At 35.0% G+C, this 27,005-nt stretch overlaps 1 protein-coding gene across 2 annotated transcripts in view; it reads right to left on the bottom strand.

Annotated features, from left to right (window-relative positions):
- LOC101740018 (forkhead box protein L2) overlaps positions 1-19,952 on the bottom strand; it is a 49,962-nt gene extending 30,010 nt beyond the window's left edge. Inside the window, exons 1-2 of one of the 2 annotated variants that reach the window (XM_012693503.4) lie at positions 19,340-19,952; positions 14,393-14,568 (exon numbers count right to left, since the gene is read on the bottom strand). In XM_012693503.4, the coding sequence (XP_012548957.2) occupies positions 14,393-14,473 (81 nt within the window). In that variant the 5' untranslated portion in view covers positions 14,474-14,568; positions 19,340-19,952. The remainder of the gene's footprint in view (positions 1-14,392; positions 14,569-19,339) is intronic. The other variant, XM_004929893.5, reaches the window with a different exon arrangement.
- Positions 19,953-27,005: the final 7,053 nt, after the last annotated feature.

The raw sequence follows: 27,005 nt of genomic DNA, 5'->3' as shown, positions 1-27,005 counted from the left end.
TTGCAATCGGGAAAAAAATCTAAAATTTTCTAAATTTACACTTTATACTAAAGGAAATTATTATGTAACAAACATTAACCGCTTTTCGGCGTGCATAATTTCGTGATAAAATATCGAAGACATTTTCTTTGCGGAAACAGCTATAGATAAACTAGTTTGCTTAACAATTTTTTTTTATGATATACATAAAGTGTTACAATAAATAAATGAATGAGTAGGTAATGAAACGATGAGTTACTGTGTCGCTGGTCGCTTCCATCGCAAGACGTAGTGTTAGCTTTTTGACAGTGTCAGCTACACGGAGCTGATTTGTTCGCAACAGCTGCGTGTGCGCACCTATTAACCGCTGATACATGTTTGTCAGCCGGCTATTAGGGCGAAAGAGATGAAATTTCGAAATCGCCCATACGAGAGCGAGATCGGTTTATTTCTCCAATTCACGACCAATATTTATTTGCTGCATCGTGACATTCGAGAAAAATTCTTGTACCAAAAAATTAGAATCGAAAATAAATTCGTGATTTCTTCTGGCAGGCCATTTTTCTTGTTACTATATAAAGATATAATATTGGTCAAGGAATTTTCACTTTTGTTGCGATCCAATTTATAATTATGAAATAATAAGATCGTTGTAATGTATTATAAAGTCTTAATCCTTCCGAGAATGAATTAAGCAAAACGCGTTTCTTTTCATTTTTAATTGAATTTATAGACCAGCAATATCATATATTGCATGTTATTAGAGAGACGTTTATTACGCGTTCATGGTTTTGAGAAAAATATACTCTTGGCTGAATATCAACGGAAATGTTCCGACGGTTTCAATTTAAGATTAAGCTTTTCAATATGCAAAATGAAATTCAGATGTTTCGAGTGATCGGTGATGGTAAAAAAATATATCAGCTTTATTACAGATCGTGGGACCAATCAGTATGAGTATAGTGTATACAGTAATTGATCAACGATATAACTTTCTTTTGGTTAACATACACCATTACACAAAAAAAAATATTATTTCACCTTGTTATTAAACTGAAATAAATATCAAAACGTATCGACTAGAATTTTTAAACTGAATTATTACTTTAATAGCTTCGAATGATTACGACAATTAGTAACATCGAAATAAACAAAAATAAGAAAAAGAGCGAAATGGATTTCCACCATGGAGTTAATAATAGTAACTCCATGATTTCCACACAGTGACGAAGCGACACGACATTTCAGGGTGGGATTAAACTAAAATAGCTCAATAATTAATGGGCGTTCCCGAATCCACAATCTCAAAATTGGACTCATATTACATATAAAAGACTCGCTTTTTTTTAAGAATCATCGAAAATCATTCACTGAGTTCAATGCTGCCCGATGGCTATTCATAAATTTACGTGACAGAAAGAAAAAACCATGGCAAGTCGTCGGCCGAACAATGTGTACAATAATAATAATATTCCGTCGGACTAGAAACACTATTCCTGAGTGTTGATGAACGCCTCAAACTATTTAATTCGATAAGTAATGTTCTTACAGAAAAATGCAATAAAATAGTTAATCATTTAAATAGCATTCGCGACATCGCATTAAAAATCTTTTTGACAATTCGGTAGCCAACTGATAGTGTTTTTATTGAAACTAAAAGGTTTGCTTGCAATGCGAGCGATGTTTTTGAGTTGTATTAAAAACTTCTGCAAGTATTTGAGGTGAACGAGGTGTAATTTTCTGTGCTAGCCAACAACATGATTGTTTTTATGTTATTCGTTAACCCATAAGCACAGCCCACCGAGTTTCTCGCCGAATCTTTTCAGTGGGTCGCGTTCCCGATCCGGTGGTAAATTCTGCGAAGCACTGCTCTTGCTAGGGCCAGCGTTAGCAACGCTCCGGTTTGAGCCCCGTGAGCTCACCTACACATCAAGGAGAAGCTGAAATAGCCTCTCAAGGCTATAAGCATTAAAAAACAGGAATTTGTATCGCGCTTTTGAACGTTTACGTCACTATACAGTATGGTCGCTCTTGATCTAGTACAAATTTTGAATACAAATTCCCTAATATTTAAGTAGGAACGGAACGGAACGATATGGATGGATGACAGATATGGAGCATGACTGAGTGAGAGAGATAGGAGATGTCGTGTTAGGAAGTAAGAAAGACGGCGAATGAATGCGGAACACAGTTTTTTTTAAGTGAGACGAGGGTAGTTACCGGACGCGATCGCAGATAGACGCGGTGTAACTCTGAAGATGTAAGACGTTTATATTTTAGTTACATAGAATAAGAAAGACGTAATAAAAATCAAGTTTGTGTGAAGCCATCAACCATTTTTTATTTCACTGGCCCAACCTGAATAATAATAATAATAAAATTTTATTTCAGAATTAAATTCCATATGAAGTGTTAGTAATACGAAAAAAACACATTTTATTTATTTTACACTAACCATGGCTGGTCTTGAGCCAACATGGACTTCATTCCAGTGCCTCAGTATAGGGCAACAATAGCGACTCCCTATCGCGGCCAGGAGGCTGTTGAAACTCAATTAATTAATACTAAACCCCACACTTATTTTGGTTTTCATTGTTTGACTGTATAATTTATAAGACAGAAGAATGTCAATCAGTATACCGAGCTTTCGTAATTACTAAATTACTGTCGAGAACCCGTGCCTTCGTATGAATAATTATTGTATGTACAGCCACTACTACCTCCCCTATATTTCGATCGAAAGTAATCCCACCTTACAGTTCAAAGGATGTAAAGATAATGAAAGTTTATATGTAGCTGAACTTTTTTACCAACGCCAGTAGGTACTATAAACCATAATTAGTTTTCATCAAAAATTTACGTTGAAGTAGCGTTGGCATCATAAACAATCAGTTTTCTATCAAACATGAACTTTATTGATGAATAAAAATAAATATTTAAGAACATGGCTTAGCTTATTATTTCATAAACGTTATCTCTTTAGTTTAAATTGTACCTAAATGCACTGATGTATTTTCATAATATGTATTTTCGAAAAGCAAATAAGTAATACGTGACAAAGCTGTTGGCTCGAATAATGATTAGAACTAATTTATATTAGTCATCGGTGTCTGAACTACAGTATAAGGAAGTAATTAAATCAACAATTTCCCGGATCAGCGTATCAAGATCACTGCTGATAGTAAATGAAATGTGTCAACGACGAAACAATTAGATGAAATACAGCAAATATTACGGCAAACTAACAATTTGATAGTATTAAATAAGACTGAGTATTCTATTTCATACGTTCCGACTTAAGTTATAAGATAGGCCTTGTTACTAATCGATTAAGACTTAATCTCAATGTTAAGGATATTCAAAATTATTCTTAGCGTTAAGTTGCACGACATTTTAGAATGCAAACGTTGCGTCGTTTTCCTAATCTGGTAAAGAAATGCTAATGTAGTACCTAGCTATTACAGAAATAATTAGGCTCTTGAATTGCCAAAGATAATCGCATATATTTTTAAAGGAGGTTAAGCAACAAATACTTTTTTTGCACAACTAACATTTCATTTTACCCATCTTGAAACACAGTACCAACAGAAAACTGATCAAACAAGATAATATTTGAGAATTGTTTAGTAGATATTGAGATATCTATCGTCCCACGACATTACGTTTTAATTTTAGTTCCAAAAAGAAAACATTTATATTTTAAACAGAAACAGTTTTCCTAATTATACAGCTCGTCAGTGTGGTCAATCCGTGATTGTTCGGTTTTAATTCAATAAGAAATAAAAGGATATTATGATACTCCGGTACCCCATGAAATTTAACAAAGAAAATTGCGTAAAAAAAATAATGACGTATTTTTTAGATAATAACGAAATGAACGCTTAACTTACAAAAACGTATACGTGTTTTGATTTTACAGAGAGCACCCAACAGTTAGACTGCAAAATATATGTAGATAAATGAATGAACAGATTTCATTATCTAAGTTAGAAGAAGAACATTTAACACTATAAGCCCATTTAACTCATTCATACATAGTTGTAACCGGACTGACAATCTTACGATTTTTCTGATTGTTATTTTAATGTTTACCGTAACCCATAAAATTTATGCTGAAAATTTCCGCTCTGAGCTTCAAAACAAAGGTCCTAATTGACGGCTTTGCGTCAAAAAAGGCAATTTATTTATTTATTTGCACCAACAAAGTGATCATCAATACAAAACATTGACAAGTTGACAATAAGTACATGACAGATGTCGTCACCTCAATTATATTATTATTATTATTATTATTAATACTTTATTCAGGTTTTTTTTTAAAACCATAACATTTTGTTAGTAGTAATTACTTATAATCTATGTTAGTAACTTAAAAAATCTAACACATAACTATCATTATATACATTATATATATTTTAGGTGCAATCGACAGTGCAATAATTGACAACATCTTAAAATTAGAAAATTAAAAATACAATGAGTATTTTTTTGAAATATAAAAATCAGAATAATACTTTGTCACTGGGTAACAAAAATTTTAATATCTATATGTATCAGAATTTTTTTTTTATATAATTTTAATATGATTACATATAGCGGTACATACCGATATGCAGTCTCCACCATTTCAAATACATAATATTTTCTATGCATTATAGTTTGTATAGCTCGTCGTGGCCTAAAGGATAAGACGTCCGGTGCATTCATATTGAGCGATGCACCGGTGTTCGAATCCGGTATACACTAACTTAAATTATTAAAATAAATTAAAGATAAACAATAACTTAGTTCAGATGGATGTGGTGCTTTTTATATACTTTTGTAAAATTGTACATATCGAAGTAGAGTTGTTATATACTAAATATTTAGGTGCTGTTTGTGGCGGCCTTGATACATCAAAATCATTTTGATAGTAGCTACATATAAATATAATAAATAGTAATTAGTGTGAAGTGTTTTCAATTATACTATGAATGAGTTACCCCAAAACACAAATGAATACCATTAGTTACATCATACATTACCATACCATACCATCCTACATTCAGTATCATCAGTGTATTTAAAAAAAATTGAATTATTGTTCGAGTAATAAAATCTACGCGTGTCACACGATACCATTTAAATAAAATGTAAGAGTCCAAGTCAATCGGTACGTGAAATAGGCCCATTGTATTGTACGCGACCGAATTAGCTGCACAGCTAAGCAATATTGCCCGATAAGCTACATTTAAGCTACATCAGTTTAATTCATTCTTTAAATCAGTTCTTTAAGATCGACTCTCGGTTGTCGTGACGCAAATGTAAGATGACGCTTGACTGAAATACACATAGGTATTTGCGCAAGTACTCGTGAGGCCACCCACGAGCACACAACAAATATGCATACAAGTGTTCAGTTGCATGTGCAATCTCTGTTTTGCTAGGTCAAAGATTTTCCGTTTAATCTATGAACGAAAACTTGTAATGTTTTTGCCAATGTATTTAAAACAATGAACAAGTCAGGCGCTCAAACTGCTGTGGGTCCTATTTTACATTGAACACGTTCCGTGTAGTAAACGGCGTGTATAATACGAACTTGGCTACCACTTCCCTAGTAGTAGTAGTAGTAGCAGTAGTAGAAGTCCTTCTCTGATTTACTAACTAAACGAACCATCCTGATTTTGAAGCATTACACGGAAATACGGATAATGCAGATTCTATTCTAAAAAGAGATAACATTAGACCGGTATAAATTAAGGATGAGCCAAAAATAAAGAAATCTAAAGTTCGTGTTATGCCCATCATAAGATTACATAATTAATCTATTACTTCTGTCGAATAACCGAGACGAAAACATTAATTGAATTTTGAAATACTTTGTGTTAAGAAACTAGTAGGTAAATCAATTTAGCTATGGTATAATTGAGACCTTTTTTAAATTGTTCTATCATATTTTATAGTTACTTAGGAAATTTAAAATGTTCATAGATAAATTTACATAAACATACCATAACGGGTCAAGTGACCCATTTTGAACCTTTGCATTGAAAATTTACGTATCATCTTATTGGTTTTGCACATTTGACTTCATGTTATTTCTTACCAATTAATCTACAGGTATAATAAATCCTTTTTGTTTTGTTTTGCTTTGTTTATATTGAGTAATACTTGTATACCATTATCTACCCGCTATTTTAGAAATGGGTACCAGCAAGTGTGGCTATGGTTAGTGTTAAACCTTCGTTTACAGTTATTTCATCGATCGCATCGATTTGATTACTCGGCTGAAAATTCACCTTTGAGTTTTTTATTAATTACTAGCTGACCCGACAGACTTCGTAGTGCCTCAATCGATGAATAAAAGACCTAAGCTTTTGTATAAAATAAACTTAAAACATACAAAAGGAATCCGTCCGATTTACATTAAAGGGAAAAACAAATTGTTATTTTTCTTTAATTCCAAGCATTTTCATATTTATCCACCTTTTAAACCTTCTCTGAACTTCCACAAATAATTCAAGACCAAAATTAGCCAAATCGGTCCAGCCGTTCTCGAGTTTTAGCGAGACTAACGAACAGCAATTCATTTTTATATACATATATATATAGATTTCGGGACAAAAACATGCCATACGGAAATAAAGAAATTAGCGTAAGATCGTTTTTTAGGCTTTGTTCCTTAACTTGTAACACATTACTGCATCGTGACAGGAATACGTAGGATGGTAGCGAATTACCATGTGGTGTACTTTGAACTTGTATATGTATAAAAAAATCTACGAAATAACGCCCTCCCGTCTGTTTTCTCTGAATCTCGTCATCTGAACTAGTGATACATCTATCTGGTGATTGGATTAATTCTAAATGTAAGATCAAACGATGTGTTAAATGAACATTACGAAGTTCTACGAGCTATACACGGAAACTACAAAATATTGCCACACGATCAGAAGAAAAGAACTTATTTTTTTTTTAATTATTTTAAAAACCATATTGAAACTTAAAAGCGAGAACCGTGATGCATCAAAATGAGGTCTGTATGTTACACATCAACATGGAATTTGTATTTTACGAAACGAGCATAATTCATAAATGCTTTTTAAGCAAAACGATGAACACGCTTCATTTCGATCACAAGTATAACATTGGCATAATTTGTATGAAAACGTAATAGTTTCTTTCTTATGATTGAGGTCAAACGTTGCGACATTTATTCGTAGTGCACATCGTTAGGTTTTAAAATTAATCATCTTCTAGACATTCGAATTCTATTATTAAGACAAAATCAAAAAAAAAATTGTAAGCTACTTCTAGGGATGATAGTAGATAATGTTAGACATCGCCGTAAAACGGCCCATTTCAAAAAGTGCGCTTTTAATACGCTTTTATTAGCTTCAGACGTATGTATGTTTGTAACGGAATCTTTGAACATGATTTTGACCACCTTCAAGACGTCGGATTAACTCGAAATTTGGTATACTTAATAAAGACCGATGACAATTCAATATTAAAAAAAATTAAAATTGAAAAAATTTAAATTCAACTAAAAAATGAAATATAAATAACAGTTTAAAAAAACTAACAAAATACGCTTTTATAGAAAATCCAACTAAAAAATAGAAAATACGCTTTTTTCGTATTTTTTTTACAATAAAATCATTTTTTCTTACACTATTTTTAATTCAAATTAGTTTAAATTTATTTTTTATTTTTTATTATAAGCGCGAATAGGAAAAAGAGCGCTGGATCTGGTTGATGTTTAACAATTATAATAGAGCATAGATACTAGATAAATATATGCCCACTATAAGCTACCTGCGACATGTTGCAGCCTTGCAACTGATCTGGGCTACAGGAACCAAGGCAAGAAGTAAGCAGCCCCACTAGACTAACAAAATAATTTGGGTAATCACGTATTTCGCAGAGGTATAGTCCTGCTATGTATAATAAGAGATGAAATTTTGCTGAAATCAAACTATTGGCTACCTTTTTTGAACGTGAGGTTATTGAAAGTGTGCAACAAATTCCAAATCGATTATATAATATACTAGCTGACCCGACAGACTTCGTAGGGCCTCAATCGATAAATAAAAGATCTAACCTTTTGTATAAAACAAACTTAAAACAAACAAAAGGAATCCGTCCGACGGGAGATACATCAAAGGAAAAACAAAATTGTAATTTTTGTTTAATTCCGAGCATTTTCATATTTATCTACCTTTTAAGCCTTTTCTGGACTTCCACAAATAATTCAAGACCAAAATTGGCCAAAGTGGTCTAGCCGTTCTCGAGTTTTAGCGAGACTAACGAACAGCAATTAATTTTTATATATATAGATAAAGTAGATATTATTATGTCTTCAGCATGGCGTAACGTTTTGTGAAATATAATATACAACTCGATGATTTTCCTTCTAAAACAACAATTTATCCGCAACATTGTGGTTAACGTCAAAAAACAAAAAAAAAATTTTTTATGAAATTCATACCTACGAAATATAATTCCATTCAATCCTTTCCTTTGCGCATTTTATCAATGAAACCTGTTTTATTTTCACAAACGTATTCTATTAAAAGACGTCGAAAATACGTTTGTTTACTATTGCTTTACAAAATATACGTACGTACCCTTTTTATTTTCACACAGTCTAACACCCACAGTGAATCATGTAAGTTTTATTAAAAGTTGCAATAATAAAAAAAAAAACGAGTACATTAGAAATGTCACAAAAAAATAGTGATTGTGGCATAATATTTTAAGTATTGCAATCAATTTTTTTGCTATATCGTTTTCACAAGAACCTGATACTCTTTCTTTTATTCATTGCTTGTAAACGAGCCTACAACTCATGAACTTTCTTAAAAGAGATTATAAATATATTACAGTAATTTTATAGGTGATGTTCGTTATGTACTGTTATGTACCTTCTATTTTATTAATAACTTCCTATGATAATTATTAAAATTTTAATATTACAGTACATTCAAATTCGACTCATTCATTCAACTGCATTGTAGCACACGATAAACGCGAACAAACTGCGTGTACTTTAGTCTGCGGTTAATGTACATAAACTTTGTGTTTAGTGGCTACTTAAAATAACAAATGAGCCCTCCTAGAGTTTGAACGCAAATGATTTACAGCGATTCACGTAAAGTTTAAGGAACGCTAACGGTAGATTTCTTCTTATATTGTATCTTAAATGCAATATAAAGATAAAAAGATTCACAAAGCAGAACTATTTGCGTCCTCGTGGTCTTGGTAACTTGGTTGGTAACCATTAGATACTAGGTGACCCGGAAGCCTCATCTGCTTAGCAGTTTCTGTGGTTTTTTTCTCTATTTAAAAGCTGGTAGCCTCGATAGCCAGCTCCGCATGGCTTGGTACGTGAGTAAACGGGGCTTAACCTGAGAGGACTTGCTAAAACTAGCCCTAGCAAGAGCAATGCTTCGCTGAATCTACCACAAGATTGGAATCGCGACCCACTGAGAAGATCCGGCGAGAAAGTGGGTTGAGTTTTGGTTTTCTGTGAGTTTAGGTATATGTAGTTTGTTTAGTCGAATACTGATCAAGCTGTAGTATTGAGTGTACCTATTAAAGCTTAGAAGAGGCTATTCTAAATTTTAAGACACGCTTAATTTTACGGTGTTGAATTCTAATGTTGTTAAAATACCAACAACTATCGTTTTTTTTCTTCTTTTTAAACTGAATTCTTATTTCAGTGACGAAAAAAAAAAAGAACAACTTTATTTACCACTTGGACATGGGATAAACAGACGGGTTTTTGTCTGTAGGAGTAGATTATAACTCAACCACGTCATAATGAAACAAAAAATGTCTTACTGCTCCCCAAAATATTTGCGAGAGAACCAAATTTCGGACAAATTCTTGAGCATGTCATAAATAGGGTCTCGGTGTCGAGTACTCGGCACATAAAAACTAAATAATTTTCACTTTTGTCACAAAGCCGATCGGATTACAACGGAGTCATTCGAGCTGCCGCGTGCCGTAGCTGCCGACTACACGTCATCGCCTTGTACACATCCTATTCTAAAAGTTAGAGATAAATCTGAACAAGCAGTTGTCGATACAAATCATGTTGTTTTTAATTTCAAATTTATATTTTAGTCATTCGCCTACACATACTCAATGTAACATATTACAGTACTAACAATATTAATTTTTCAATGGTAATTGTTATTATAATTCAATTGTTAGGTTCATTTCATGATCATCGAAACCCGTTTTTTTTTTATTCTAATGAATTTTGCTATTTGCGTTATTAAAGGTAATGACGTAGTTTGGTTTTTTTATTATGGGTTATAGTTGATAGTTTTATATTGGCGGGTAAGCAACAAAAAAAATATATAGACAGGTATAAACAACACCGTCTACTTGGTGATAAGTAGAGATGGGAGAGATGCGATCCGCACTAAGCGCCTCACTTTCTCCCTTTGCCTTTTCACGAGTTCTGTCTCATGCGGGGTTCGGACGTGGGTTGTTAAGCAATAGGATTTTATTAGTCGGATCGACTCCCAACATTCCCCGCCCGCCATCCCCAGTGGAGGGCGGAAGTCCGGCGATTTCTTCCTAACCAAAAAAAAACCTAGTGATGGGTAAGTAGCAGTCAAGTACATAGCTGAAGTATGTAATTTTACACACCACTAGCAACACAAATTCATTGATATACGTAATTGTCTTATTCTTAAAACCGGAACACATAATGAAGACATCTTCGCTACGTTAAAATAATCAAGTACTCTTTAAGTATATATGTACGATTTATTACAGGTCAGAAATAGATCGTTAAGAAAACAATTGACAATTTTTGACTATCACATCAATAAAATTTTAGAGCACATAGAGTCACTACTAAAAAAATATCTGAAAAAATGTTTTGAGTTCATGAGTGCCAAAATAAATCATATGACTTAGAATCGACCACCAGATCATTCAATGCGTTGGCTCGTATTTGCAAGTTCAACACTTTAGTGAAATATTCGTTTAAATCCTGGAGCTATAATTTATCAGGTTCACTGCGCTTTTGATGGCAGCGAACAAACATCTCATTCATTCAAATAAACTGTATTGTTTGGTGTTCGATTGTTTTTCAAAACTACATAAATGGACCACAGCTTATTGAATCACATTTTTTATTGAAACAATCTGATTTAAGTCTTATTTCAGACTTTTTCAGACAGGTGGATAACTTTCAAACAACTTATAAGATGTTGGAAGTCTACTTTTTGACAAAAAAAAATCCCAATTGCAGTAGCTCAGGTATCCTCTTTTGTATTGTGTGTATATTCATTTGTATCGGTATGTTAATATTTTTATTTTATTACGACATAAGCTTAATAAGCTATTTATTACCTGGCATAATTATTTTATGCAAGCTTTTCATTTTACTTTCTCTTTTGTCTTCTAAGAAGAGTCTTCTTAAAAATTAACTACTAACCACTTAATTAAGTATTAATTACTTAATTTTTCTATCAGGATTTAACGTTGAATGTCTCTGTGATTGCTTAAGTAAATAAGTCATTGTAGTTTATTAAAACTGAAACTAGATAATGATGTAAATTCAGGGTTTTTTTATTTCCAAGTTTTTTATTATTTTTTTATTTCCTGTTGGAGGTAATCGAATGTGACATCTCGCCTGTAAAGCTCTTTTTTTATTGCTTAGATGGGTGGACGAGCTCACAGTCCACCTGGTGTTAAGTGGTTACTGGAGCCCATAGACATCTACAACGTAAATGCGCCACCCACCTTGAGATATAAGTTGCAAGGTCTCAGTATAGTTACAACGGCTACCCCACCCTTCGAACCGAAACGCATTACTGCTTCACGGCGGAAATAGGCGGGGTGGTGGTACCTACCCGTGGGAGTCCGCACGGGTCCGCAAGAGGTCAAACTAAGCGACTGTTAGCGTTAATATTTGTATATTTCTAGAATCACATAAGTACATTTATGTTATTGAGTGGTAAATAGTATTAAATCTTATTGACAATCTGACGGTCCGTCCGCGATGAACCTATGTCAGGGACGCCCGATAATAGTTACATACGTAGTCATACTCATTACAACTTGAAATTTGATGGAGGCGAAACTGATGAGCTACTTTTAATAATGAATCGAATACTACGAACAAATTGTATACATAGTAAGAGATATCGTATCGTAACAATGAAGTGTGAATAAACTTTGTATGCAACAGTTAATTCATAATTCACTAATTAGGCTCTGACGTTTTCGAACTGGATTCGATTTTTTTTTTTTTGCACTCGGACCAACATCAAAATTGTAATCGTATTTATTTATACTAGAGATCCCGCAGTAGTCGAAATTCGACTATAATTAATTGGAATTGTAAGTTTGTCAACTATTATGATTGTATTTTCAACTCCAAGACTACAACACTATAGAAAAATATTAATAAAGACAAACAATATTTAATCTATTCTCAATTTGACCACAGACGTCAAGAACAAAAGTTTGGCAATAAATAAATAGTATGCATGCGTGTGTGCGTCAAATACATGGTAGTGTGAGTCATAGTACATTTATTGATTTAATGTATCTTTTACGCATTATTTTAAAAAAAATATTAGGTTTGTGCACTTCTTCTCTATATTTTCTATAAGTGTGGTAAATTTCACACTCCTCCGTCCGCGCAATTTTCGTAAAAAGGGATACAAAGTTTTTGCTTCGCGTATTAATATATAGATGCTGTTTTCGTACTATTCATATTATGTGAAGAGTGTGAGTATCTATTTGAAGTCTATTCCGAATTTCAGCATTTAAGCGAAACGATAACAAAAATCGAACGAATGTCAAACAAACAAGGTCGGTGATGTAACATATTGTGATGACAAGAACGAATCGATAACGCCATTTCTGAGGTACATCTTCATCACCCCACTAAACGTCATGCCGATTATTTCTTGTTTAACTAATAATATTATGTATTACGTATAAAGTTCAGTGAATTAATTACGGCCTAAATCGCGAAATATTTACAAATAAACTCCGATTTATCGTTATATTTGTATTAAAACGTGAGATCAGGCCAGACACGCTTGTTATTAGGTACCGGTCACATAATGTCAACGAATATTAAAATTTAGGGTCAACGTACTTACTCCATTACTAAGCACTAATTTCATTGTGTACACAATTCGCGAAATTACTTTTAGAAACTATTTCGAATTGTAAAACTTTCGTCTTATAAGCATAGTAAACTCTATTTGTATTGTAATGAATTCGCTCTGTTATCTATATCTATATATATAAAATTTAATTGCTGTTCGTTAGTCTCGCTAAAACTCGAGAACGGCTGGACCGATTTGGCTAATTTTTGTCTTGAATTATTTGTGGAAGTCTAGAGAAGGTTTAAAAAGTAGATATATGAAAATGCTCGGAATTAAATAAAAAAAAATGTTTTTCCTTTGATGTGTCCCCCGTCGGACGGATTCCTTTTGTTTGTTTTAAATTTATTTTTAACAAAAGTTTAGGTCTTTTATTTATCGATTGAGGCACTACGAAGTCTGCCGGGTCAGCTAGTTAGCAATAACGATGACGGATATAAAAACAGAAACAGTGAACTTCAGAAGGAGATAAAACGCAGCGTGATAATTTCACACCCAACTGGCATTTAACATTCAAATGTATATATGACTTTTAAACACACCCTGCTTTTTCTCCTCAAAAAACTTAAACTTTTCTTATTTTTTTTTGTAAGGACACTAAAGTTTTTTTAATAACTTTACATCACAATTAGCTGTTATTAATGTTATTATTAATCAATAAAGTAGTGCGTAAGTAAGTAAGAAACATTTCTTAGTAACGAAAAAACATAATCGTGTTTGATATCGCGACCTTGTTGATCTCCCGAGTCCATAAAAGACGTCATTAATAAGATGATTTGTAAAATCTAACACATATCTCGTCTTTGAATTTTCTTTATTGAAATAAAACGACTAAATAAACAAATAGAACGAATTTCAATAAAGCCAATCTCTTTCTTTCTTGGTATCTAAAAGTCTTATTGTAAGTAGTGGAAGCACACGGGTCAACTAAGCGATCTGTTCATGAAAATGTTAATGCATTTAATTGAGACGAATCAGCTTCCACAAATCAAAGGTTAACTTGATGGCGAATAAACAGATGTCACGTGTTAACCACTCGATCAATGCATTTGCGTTGTAAAATCTCGACACCCTTTGCTTCAATACGTTTTTATGACGACAACACGACGTCAGAACTATAAAAAAAACGTGCAAATAGTCTAAAGTACGTGCCCCCAAACATCGATTTGAATAGAGTTTCACTCGTTTTCAAATATGGAAAACGCTAATTCAAAGAACTGCGGTGAACCATCTACGTCAGGCTTATGTAAGTCAAGCTACCTGAAACAAAGGCGGGCATGACTCACCGCGGGATGAATGTGTTGGTGAGAGTAGAGTTGCATTCTGCGAGTGTCCAGAGAGTACGCGTTTGTGGGCAGCTCGTTCATGTCGAAAAATGACTCCGGATGCAAGCCTGGGGTCAGTCTTGGAACCTCATTGTTGCACACCCCATCGAGTCCTCCTCCATCAGTGCCTCGAGACACTGCAAACAATTTAATTCGTTAATATTAATTAAAATCTTTTTTTTCTACGGTTATCGATCCTTGTAGACATAAAAATGCGAATGACACGCCCCAGCGCAACACATGAGCGTTGACTTTGCAGTAGAAGTACTCCGTACTGCGATGGTCTCATTTCATATATGGAGTTACAATTAATAACAACAATGGAAATTTTCTTATTTAATAATGGTTTTCAAGAAATGAGATACTACTAGAAAACGGACACATTTGGTAGCGATAATTACTTTTATTTAAAAAAAACGATTAAAAACTCTTTAAGATAAATCAGTGTAACAAAATATACAGAAGCCATCCGTACGAATGCAATCGAAACTTCAATTCTATCTTAAGATTGTAAACTCTTCATAGGCATGTCACAGTGTACGATCCAACGAGAATATTATGATAAAATCAGGCGAGCTTCTAAAAGCTTTCTGTATGATTACATTGTCAATTAGCAAAATACATTCATAAAAAGAATTGTCTCGCAGAGTTTTAATAGCAATAATGTTAAATTTTAATTAAAATTCGAACGGGATTACAGAAATTACATTGCAGTTTAAAAACGAAAAGAAAAGCACGCTCAAATAGCAATACTGTACTAACAGCTGAACTGTTAGAGTGATGTTAAAAAAATTAAATAATCATCGATCCTAAATGTGTGTGCAGGTTTTCAAATCGACCTCTTGAAATCGTTGAAAATGACGTCCAAAGAGTCCATTACATACAAACAAACTCGTAAGTAACACGCTAATAAAAGCGCATTAAAACAACAATCTGTGGGAGCATGAATTAAATGTGATCAATGTCATTTAAACGTTGCAAAGATAGACCAAAGCGAGATAGCCCGATGGTGTGGCCAGGAACGCAAAAATAATAGGTGCACTCAATTGGATAACTGTAGCGATGGATGGAGCTGAGTGGGTCACGGTCGGCTAAGTGCTTCAGCTGCAGTGATAGACGTATTGTTTTTCAACACTTGTTAAACAAATTGTTTAATGAAAGTATATGTATATAATATTTTATTATCATTGCAAAATGTAAATATCACTAACGCTAAGGAATACTTACATATATTTTTACGATCATAAGAAATGGGAACTACTTTCAAATAAATGTAAACATGGTATGTTTTATTGTGATCATGAAAGCGAAAACGAATCTTTTAAAAATGAATAAGATTTATAGTAATTTATAAACCCATTTTAACGGATGTGCGTTTTATCGGTGATTACCGGAAATTTCATTTTATTGCAAACTAGTTCACCTTGCTTCAGCTTGTATTAAGTGGTTGCCGAAGCCTCTATATTTTATATTAGAACGCGAAGATTATGAGCCACACAGGTCACCATCCCGCCTGTGTCTGCTTTAAAGCAATCGTTTCCGTTTGACGATGGGGGGAGCCGTTACAGTGACATTAAACATTCGCGCCGTGATTTCTATGTGTATGCAAAATTTATTGTTGCTTGATCGAGGAGTTAGATTAGAGAATACTTACAAATCCTTTTTTTTAAGATTGAAGGTTTACTGGTGGCCCGGAAGCCTTTCCAGTTTCACCAGGAGATGTGGGCGAGCAAAGGCTCAGCCAAGATGGGTAGGATTTGCTTACAGCTGCCTGAGCGCCTCCGAAGGAGACCTAACAACTCAAGAGCGGCTGCTTCGCGAATAAATCTAGTACCAGATCGGAATCGCGACCCGCTGAGAAGATCCGGCGAGAAACTCAGCGGGCTGATACATGGGATAGGTTGCACGGTTACCGGGGTCCCAAAGCCTGCTTCTAGTGTTAGAGCTCAAGGCGTCTATGGCAAAGATTATTGGATCTGATGGATCCGTAAGGACGTGTCTAGGGCGTCGACGGTGAAATGAAAATCCTTGACACAGTCTCATCAATTGATAAAATTACACCAGGCGTTTTACACGGGCCGCGGCCGCTTCGTTATTAAATAATTAACTATAAAATCCTCAAAAAAATGTACTTATAAAAATATAAATTAAACAAATTAAAGACGCATACGCATTTAACACAAATACTGGTTTTAATTACGGATAGTATTGGATTCGGAGAAAAAAGCATCAGAATATTCGGTTTCATCGCCCCGAGATATGATTAAGTAAGAAGTAAGACCAATGTTGATGATAATGTCTAATTATCGTTTGTTTTATATGCTTTTTTCATAGAATTTCTAATTATGTATGTTATTATTATGTAGTGTAAATAATCTTCTATTTACTTTTGGATGATACCTAATATCTTGTTTATTCAGATGAAGGACACAGGTTCCTGTTAAATATTATTTACATTACGTTATTACGTTAGGTATTACATTATTTATTTCGTGAATAAGTATCTCTAATGCCTTAGTCATCCATGACCATGAATTGCAACTATAACAGTTTTTTTTCCTGCCTATTCGCTCGCAGCCTAAGGAGTTATTCCAGCTACACGCGGATGGTTAGGTTAGCTCATTCATGGGCTCAATCTGAAAGAAATTGCTAACACTAAACTGCAAGAGCAGCACATCGTAGAATCTACCATTGGTTCGGAATCCCGTTCCACTGCGAACATCCGGCGAGCAATTTTCTGGAAGAGCCTAAAGGAACCGAAAGTGGATCTGGGGGATCCCGCAAGACGATTCGGGCAACGGGGTCTTTGCGGTTTCCCGTCCCCTGAGTCGGATACGTAATTAGCGGCGGCCACGATAAGAGAGTTATCGTGTTGCGCCGCTTTGTCGAAGTAGCGTTCTGATGCTATCTTAAGATATTTACATATCGGTTCTAAGTTTAGATCGTTGTGAAGGTCGACATTATTCATGTACCGCGGTGCTCCTATGGCTATCCTGCAGCAACAGGATTCGTTCACCTGGAGAGAATTTAGGTGCATGCGGGCCCGTGAGCGAACATTACACTTTCATAGGTCATGACGGAACGTATGCAAGTTTTAAAAATTGTTACGGCGTTACGAAGGGACAATTTCCTTCAGATCACGGCGTACAATCAACCGAATAAGAATGCGGCTCGCTCGCGTACTGTCTTAAACAACAGTATTTAAAATGTCGGAAATAATATAGTTTTAATTATTACTAAATAAAATAAATCGATTTTTTAAACGGTTCGGGCATTACCTTTTTTCATTTGATCGTACTAAACATCCATTGAAAGCTCAATAACTACGTTTTGAACTCAAAGCTGAAACGAACGCATTGACCACTAAAAATCGAACCATATTTTTTTTTTATAATGAGCTACTGACTCTTTTGTTCCTAAAACAACTTTAAACATATATTATGCTTTATAAATATTTAAGTGTTTTGGCGACCCGCTTTTATGGTATTTTCTATAATACTCTATTTAAAATGTGAATCATTTCATGGAAAACAATTACCGTATTTTTTTTATGGTTTTCCTTTGTAGGCAGACGAGCATACGGCCCACCTGATGGTTAGTGGTTACCGTCGCCCATGGACTTAAGTAATGCCAGGGGCAGAGCCAAGCCGCTACCTACGGAGCATTTTTTTTTATATCTATTAACGAATTGTTCAGTCAATATAGATGAATATAAACTAAGCTAAAATTTGTCAGTATCATTTTCTTCTTAATTTATCAACCGATTTTAATTTTTCCATTTATAGACAGACGCTTTTATGGAAGCTATTTATGGAAGCTTTGGCGTTACCAACCTAACAAGTGGTAAAGCGTCTTGGGACGCCGCACTGGTAGTTGCCATCATCCTGTCTATGTCTACCGTTAAGCAGTAATGCGTTTCGATCTGAAAGGTGGGGTAGCCATTGTATCTGCTATAGAACTGAGACTTAGGACTCGGTTCACAGCCCACCTGGTGTTAAGTGGTTACTGGAACCCATAGACATTTAGAACGTAAATGCGCCACCCACGTTGAGATATAAGTTCTAAGGTCTCAGTATTGTTACAACGGCTGCTCCGCCCTTCAAACCGAAACGCATTACTGTTTCACGGCAGAAATAGGCAGGGTGGTGGTACCTACCCGCGCGGACTCACAAGAGGTCCTACCACCAGTAATAACGGTAGACTGCGGCTTGGCTCTGCCCCTGGCATTGCTGACATCCACGAGTGACGGTAACCACTCACCATCAGGTAGATCGTACGATCGTCTACCTATAGGGCTAATAAAAAATCGTGTTTCCGCATGAAGTTTAATTTTTTTCTTACTGGTAATCTTGTTCGTCATCATAATGGTATCGCAATTAAGATCGTATATCATACGAAAGTTAAGTGGGTACTTATGACTTTGACAGGAATTTATTAAGCATCAAGCTTATAGCGTCACGACGACTCTACGTATATCGTAGTTCCAAATATTTCAATTAATTTAAATACTTACCTATACGTACATATTATATTAGTAGACCAAAACATCGATAAGGTATATCGTGTCGATTTCTCAAACGGCAACCTGTCTATATGGGCGGTTACTGATGCGTACATACACAACTGATATAACCGATGACCCGTACATCAAATTTTCTAACAGATAATTCATTATCTATTTAATGTGTACAATATTTTCGGATCGTAATTATAAGGAAGTTAATAAAAATATTAAACTAAGTTTTAAGCAACGAATTTGTTGCGTGACCATTAACTATTGAACACTATTGAATTAATTGAAATAAGAAAACACCTCATTAATGCGTAACAATGCGAAATGCGATTGCTTATCGAATTTTAATTGACTTCTCCTAAACATTTATATTTTTAATATTTAATTTTACTCACCCACTTTTCGAAAATCGTTACGGAGCAGCTCCTCGATACCCGTTTTGAATTCGGGAAATCCTTCAAAATAATTAATGTTTAACTTAACTTAAAACATCCTTATGAAACACCGAGAATCTAATATAATTTGTGTTGCACTATTTAGTAAAAAAATATTTTTCTTTATCAATATCGAATTGAATTCAAAGCGATTACTTTGCGGATATCTAGTCAGAAATTAAGAAAAAAATCTCAACGTTTTTTAAAACGTGAATGTTGGGCGGGCGGTCGTGTATCGTATAATATCGGACGGTGCCGCGAGCGAGAGACGCGTACGCTCGTAGCCAAGTCGCGAACTGACTCGACTATACGAAACTAGCAGCCCGAACACACCAGCGGCCTTAAACGCCACCGTGTAGGCGTCTTCAATCGCATCATTTACATCGACAGGCACACCTCGCATTCAAATTAAGAATCAATCCTAAAACCCCCTCAGCTGTGGGTAGACGTACGCGTCTAACCAGAGAACGCATCGACTACAACCCTAGTCCGCTAGTGGCGAAATTTATTTAATTCGGGACGCTTTTCACAATCAAGGAAAACGTAATCTTCGTAATGCGGAACGGCATCGAGTGGGGAAGGCCGCGGTCTCATTGGCGGGGCACAGCCGCCCATCGCCAATGGTTATAGGAAGGAGGAGTCGGCTCGTGAACGCTCCGAAATTTCGGCCAGACAAATACAGCAGCCCCCTTAAAATAATTTGTTTATTGCACCTTACCTAATTAATATTTCTCATTTTTTTATTATTCTTTGCCTCAAAAAATTGAAATGTAAAATTTACAAGTTGCCTAATTTCAATCTTAATACACATGTTCAAACTTCACGCTGTTACTCTTTACGTAGTAAAATTAGCAAATTTTATTTGGACGACTGCATTCCATTGACCTTATTAGTTTTTTTATATCCACCTAAGGTTTCGCTGCCGCCAGGCATCTTATTTGCAGAAAAGGCGAAATGGGATAAATAAGTAGAATAACTACTTTAATGTCATTATGAGACGCGAAATTCTAATCAATTTGATTTGTTTTTTTTTGTATAAAGCGTCAATAATATTTTAAGCCCTAAATTTGGTTTAGTGATCTCTTTTAGAAGACAAAATTTGTGTATTCTGTAAATTGTACAAATCTAAACACATTTAATACGTCATTTGTCATTATTTAATAATGCCGAGATAGCCAAAAACAAAAAATATTAAAACAGTGTTCGTTTTTTATTGTCGTTAACCGCTGACTTTGGCGGAGAAAAAATGTTAATTTTTTTATTGATAATACAGTTCATCAATAACTATGAAAGAAAATAAAATGAAAAAACAGACGTTATTTATTTCAAATAGAGTAGAAAAAAAGTAAATAATAAACTCTACTAATAAGTACTATCTAATTATATCTTTAATAATCTACTAGTACCTACATAAATCGTTCGCTCTTCTACATTAACAGCCGCATAAGATATAATCAAACGTTCTTGAATCTGTTATTAGTAACACTATTAGTAATATAAATAAAAATTGTGGTTAACAATTAATAAAATTACAAGACTTCAGAATTGTTCAACCATCCATCATTAAAGCGGTAGGCAGCGGCTTGGCTCTGCCCCTGGCATTGCTGAAGTCCCTGGGCAACGGTAACCACTCACCATCAGGTGGGCCGTATGCTCGTCTGGCTACAAGGGCAATAAAAAAAAATCATCAACGCTACGTTTCGAGATATTTTTGCCACGCACCATCCGACTTTGGAATGAACTTCCCGTGGTGTTTTCTAATGACATTGTATTTCTCAAACGAGGTTTGCAGAGACTACTCAACGATTGGAAGCGGCTTGGCCTCATGCCTGGCTTTACTGGCATATATGAACAGCGGCAACCCCTAACCATGGACAGTACGCACGGCTGTCTACAGGGAAACAATAAAAAAAATCAAGCTATTTTGTATCAAACCCAACCAACTATCTGTCGCACTTCTATCATCTTCGTTATTTGTAAGCTACATGTACTTTAGTAATTTTATTATATGTAAATGCTTCGAAAGTAAATGTTCGACACTTCAATTCTTGGGAACTTTTGTGTCAATATTTGAGTTCCTGTTTTCCCACCAAAACGTATTAAGAGCGAGAGAGAGAGAGAGAAAGAGTATTCTTTATTGTACACCAAAAAACAAATAAACAATGTGATACATTAAACACAAAAAAGTACAATTGGCGGTCTTATCGCTAAAAGCGATCCCTTCCAGACAACCATCAGATGGACAAGAATCATTTGGAAACGAACTACGCGCGGTGTCCCATTCCAGTGAAATACTTACATACATGTACACATACAGGATATGTGTACATATATGTATTTAAGGCATAATACAAATAATATTCTTATTTCAAAAACCATTTTGTAAATCCAGTACACAATATTCGACCTACTTTTACAGGACGTGTTTGTATCTAAAAACGAACTCTCGGAATGAGCGTTCGCATTGTAAAGTCGATGTTAGGTAAGTAAACATCGATTCAGGTACGTACTTTGCTTCCCCTTTTAGCGTAACTACAGAACTGACCTTGCTATTTTTGCCATCAAACAAAATGTATTGGCTACGTAATCCTTACATTGATGTGCTACGTTGTACTCGTCGACTTATCGGGGCAAAAAAAAACTATATTACAACATCCAAATTAATTTCGTCGATTAATATAGAGGCTAATATGAATTTTTTTTACGTTATAAATGTTTTATAAAATATGGACAAAACCTAACAATTTTTTTTTTATTTCGGTTTTATGTTATCGGATCCGACTGTAATATATGACGTGACCTCCTAAAAAATTATTCCATTCCATTCGCTGTCGTTCACACATTTTTTTAGTTTTACAGGATAGTTGGCGGCCCGAAGGCCGTTCCAGTTTCGCCAAAAAGAGACGGTGGGACTAACATTCAATGGTAGGTAGCTCGGTTAAAAACATTCGCACGCTTGCCTTACCTTAGTCTGTGCAGAACTAATGTGTTTTGAAAGTATACGCCCCGGATGATGGCGATGGCCGGCTTCTTCCAAACTTTCTAAATAACTGGTGGTAGGACCTCTTGTGAGTCCGCACGGGTAGGTACCACCACTCCGGCTATTTCTGACGTAAAACAGTAATGCGTTTCGGTTTGAAGGGTGGGACAGCCGTTGTAACCATACTGAGACCTTACAACTTATATCTCAAGGGGTGGCGCATTTACATTGTAGATGTATATGGGCTCCAGTAACCACTTAACACAAGCAAAAAAAAGAATAAGCAATAAATAATAATTAAGCAATAAAAAAAAGATGCCGTGGTTTACATAAAAAGACCCCCACATCCGAACATGAACAAACCCCCCCGGCATTTGCCTACTTTTGTGTTGAAATACGTACTTAGCACAATATGTTCACAAAGGACTTCCTCGTTGTAGGAATAGAGAATTATACATCATATAATAAAAAATAAACTAACAAAATTTATTTTGCGTAAGTAATCACTGGTGGCACAGTTGCAAGTCTAGAAGAAGTTGCATGGGTAGAAGCTAGAAGAAGTGGCATTGGTAGAAACCGTTTATTTTTGCCGCGAAGCCGGTTCCCGGTTTCAAGTCAGACATCCGTATGACTATAAAATTGTGACTTAGACTTTAGGCCTCAAATTAGATGACTGCACTAACATTGTCATAACTGAGCATCCCATAACCAATTTAACACATTCACGATTTTTAAAAATGGTGGTGTGGTCTGCTACTGGTTGGCGCTGTATCCGTTGCGGTTTGGTTCTGGATCAGGACGGTATCTCGAAGCAGCGCCGGCACTGCCTAGATATAAGCGCTGATTGGTCACCGCTAACGCTTTTTATATACCAAACAATCAAAATACCAATTTCAAAAACAGAAATTGGCCGACAAAAACGCACAGACAATCCGAAAAAATATTTATGCCAATGAAGTAGGTATTTTAGAAATTCGATGTTTAAACCTATAATTTTGATCTATTATAAGAAACCGGACAGTAAGCTGTAGAATTGTAATTTTATATCCAGTGGCGTAGCCAGGTAACCAAGGGCCCTGGGGCAAATTAAAAAATGGGGCCCCACTGCTATGTAAGCTGATTAGGTTTTATCAAATAAAAATATGAAATATACAAATACTTTAAAAATTCTAAGCTACTTTAGCTCTTTCTTGTGCACTGCAGGGCAGGTAATAAAAATATTAAACAGTAACAACATAAATTATAATTAATACTTGGTGTAGGTTAGGCTAATAAAACGAAATAGAGAAGATTCAGGGGTTTATTATATAAAGATCGGGCCTTTTTTCTCGGGCTGGGTCCGAACCTCCTACGAGGTCCCCGCGCCTGGGGGCGCGCGCGATATGTGGGACTGGTCCGCGACTGCGAGACCACGGGCCCAAGGATGTTTTCAGGGCCCTACCCACTAAACTACTACCCTGCACTCTTCGCACAAGCATCCGATCCTCTCCGAGGTCAGAACCCGGATGAGGTAAGGAGGTTACCGTGGTCAACACTACAACCAGACGGTGCAGCTCAGCTCAAGGACGCCCGGCCGACGTTTCAGAGCCTTCGATTCGCCTCGAAAGCTCCGTCGGCCGTCTCGGTACGGCAGCACGTCAGGTCGCCCAGACGGTGCCGCTGGTGTCCCGGAATACCCCACTGGATCAGAACCAGCCTGCCGGGTCCGGACTCGATACACTCGGTGTATCTTATCTCCTTGACAGCGTGCTAGAGTGCTGGTAGCGCACCGCGTGGCCTCTACGAGCTTACTCCTGTTACAGTATTAAATTTTTTAACTGTTCTCGACAAAAAAATATTTACTCGAATTCAGAATAAAACGCAATTCGATTATTAATTAAACGCACATATCACTCATCCGTCAAATTAACAACACTGGCAACCTACAGAAAGAATTTATTGGAATTCCCTAAGCATATTTGAATTTCTCTCATCTGAGTTGTCATGAATAAAGTGGGATTGCAGGCTGCCATATTTATTTTGATCGCCATAACTACGCCACTGTTTATATCTATTCTATAACGGACTTTACAGTAGGTACATAAGTTCCCAAACATTACATTTACGGAATTTTATCAAATAAGCTGACGTACACAGAACTCCCCGAATCAATAGATGTCACGAGACGCTGTTAAGGTAGTAGGTATGTATCATAAACCTTACCTGCTAACCTAGACACAACATTTTGGGTCTAGAGTTAATCACGTTCCTGTCGTCATCAATAAAGTGGCAGCCCAAAACTTAAGGAAAAAACCGTACTTCCTCTTAAATTTTGAGTTTAGACAGGTGTGCTATAGACCGTGAAGTTACAGTATCAACTGTGAGTTATTGTTTGTGATGGTCATCTACATTTTGCCATCGCGTAACCCAGCACCGTAGCAGAGGTCATTCCTGCCGGCATTGTTCGTGCCTTTGATAATGAATTCAGTCCTCATGTAATGTACGGTACAATACACAGAGAACTAGTCCTTTTCGATGCTGATCTAGACTATCAAGAAAATCTGAATACCCCTCTTCTGTATGGAGTTAAATCGTAGAAGCAGCTTGAAGATGCAGTCCAGAGATGGGAGTAGTACTCCACGCCAAGAGTCAGGGCGAGAAGCAACTGCATTGAGTATTTATCATTTTAGAATTCAATTTGAGAGATATACTAATCCATATAAATCTTAGGTGGTGTCGCTGAACTCTTTGTTTTATCTCTAGCATGTTCTTGATAAACCATAATTATTTTGGAAATGTGAGTGTTAAATATTCTAAACAGAAATTATACAAATATTAATATTTAAATACGTACATATGTATTAATATTGAGTTAGGTGAAATTAAAAATTGCGGTCGCATAATTTTAGGTCATTAAAAAGTTTTAAGTGGATCTGGCTAAATATATTTTCATATCACCCCAAGGAATTTTATTACAATAAATCCTACATGGTAGATACTATTTAAATCCCTATGTATGAAACATACGGACTATTAATAATAGAAAAGAAAAATCAATGAGAATTATAAGCATTTTTCATCATGAGCGAGCGATGCACCATATCAAGCAACATCCGCAGCATTTATTAAGTACAATAATGTGAATAGGTTGCATTGCTATCTATAATCGGCTATTCTACTCTTTAATTGGGCCGGGCAGATAAAGACCATTTATTGTAACAACTTAAATTTGAAAATTTTGTAATGAACGGGTCGCAGAAAGTACATAATTTTCCAATAAATTAAAATAAATATATTTATCTTCGTAATATAGTATTCAAAATTTGATACATGAAGTTAAAAAAAATGGTTATATCTTAATAAAATGCACAATTATTTATTTTAAATATAAAAATATACAGAATAATGGGTGGAATCGAAAAAAGGTATACGTACCACCTTCGTTAAAATAATTTATTAATCTGCAATGCGTTACCTATAAGATAATAAATCGTGTTTATTGGCTGTTTGGTACTAGGTCTCTTGACTTCATTTGTAAATGTAAATGACAGTGACATCTGAGCTGTAATTAGGGCTGTAACAAACTAAAAATCGATTTTAATATTTTTTTGTTCGTTGCTTACAATTCGTTTTTTTTCCTCTACATTTTCGCTGGTAGCTTACGGGGTTATGCGAGCTATGGAAGCTCACGTGGTCAATCCCAGAGAACTTTCTAACACCGGTCCCGGGAAGCGCAGTATCGCTTTAAATATACTACTGGATTGGAATCGCGACCCACTGAGAAGATCTGACGAGAAACTCAGTGAATTATGTCTATGGGTTAGTTCGATTGTCTCTTTTCATCATATTTGACAAGTTTGTTTAGAATTAGAATTTTTATGTCATATTAATTGACAAGTTATTTGTATTGTGGAGTAAATAAATGTTATTATTATTATTTGTAGCAGAAGAACCATAGTACGGTTTTAGAAATTAATCTCTATCTAATATACAATAAACTTTTTCAAACACAGTAGATTTATAAAGAAACTTTAGTTTTACATGCATAAAAATATATATAACAACTATAGTTTAAAAGTTATAAAAGGTAAAGAGAGTAATAACAATTTTGAATCACATCAAACTTCAAACATTCTGTCGGATAATTATTTTTCAACTCGAAGTTTTATGTCAGGTAAAGTTAGTTTAATAAATGTTTAAATATATAAAACATTTTCTCTTCTTATTTTACTTTTACTTTTATTGTTTTAAAACACAGTTAATTTATCTCTAGTATTTTCTGACAATAAATTAAAATATTTGTTAACTTAAATTAAATGTTTCATAGTACATTTCAATTCAATTATGCAAAAGGCTGTTCAATTTCTGAACGTCATTGTAAAAAAGTGTCGCGAGCGACGTCCGCCACGACACTTTTTCTCTTTCAAATCCGGCCGCCAAGAGCGAAGCAGCGATTTTATAATTCTGTCTGTTATATTTTATATGTCTTTATTTTGTCATTTATGGACAAATAAATATCTCAAAAACTATAAATACAGTCCACGCTCATTTACCACGACGCAACAAGGTTAAACTATACTATTTAATACACCACACTAACCCATTAGGTATATATAAGTACTTTAAATTTAATAAATACAAATATTTGCAGGAATATCAGATTTCACA

The sequence above is a fragment of the Bombyx mori genome, chromosome 1 (assembly GCF_030269925.1).
Source record: "Bombyx mori chromosome 1, ASM3026992v2".
NCBI lineage: Eukaryota > Metazoa > Arthropoda > Insecta > Lepidoptera > Bombycidae > Bombyx > Bombyx mori.
Note: the sequence above shows the minus strand (reverse complement) of the source record. Positions and strands in the feature narration are given on the sequence as shown.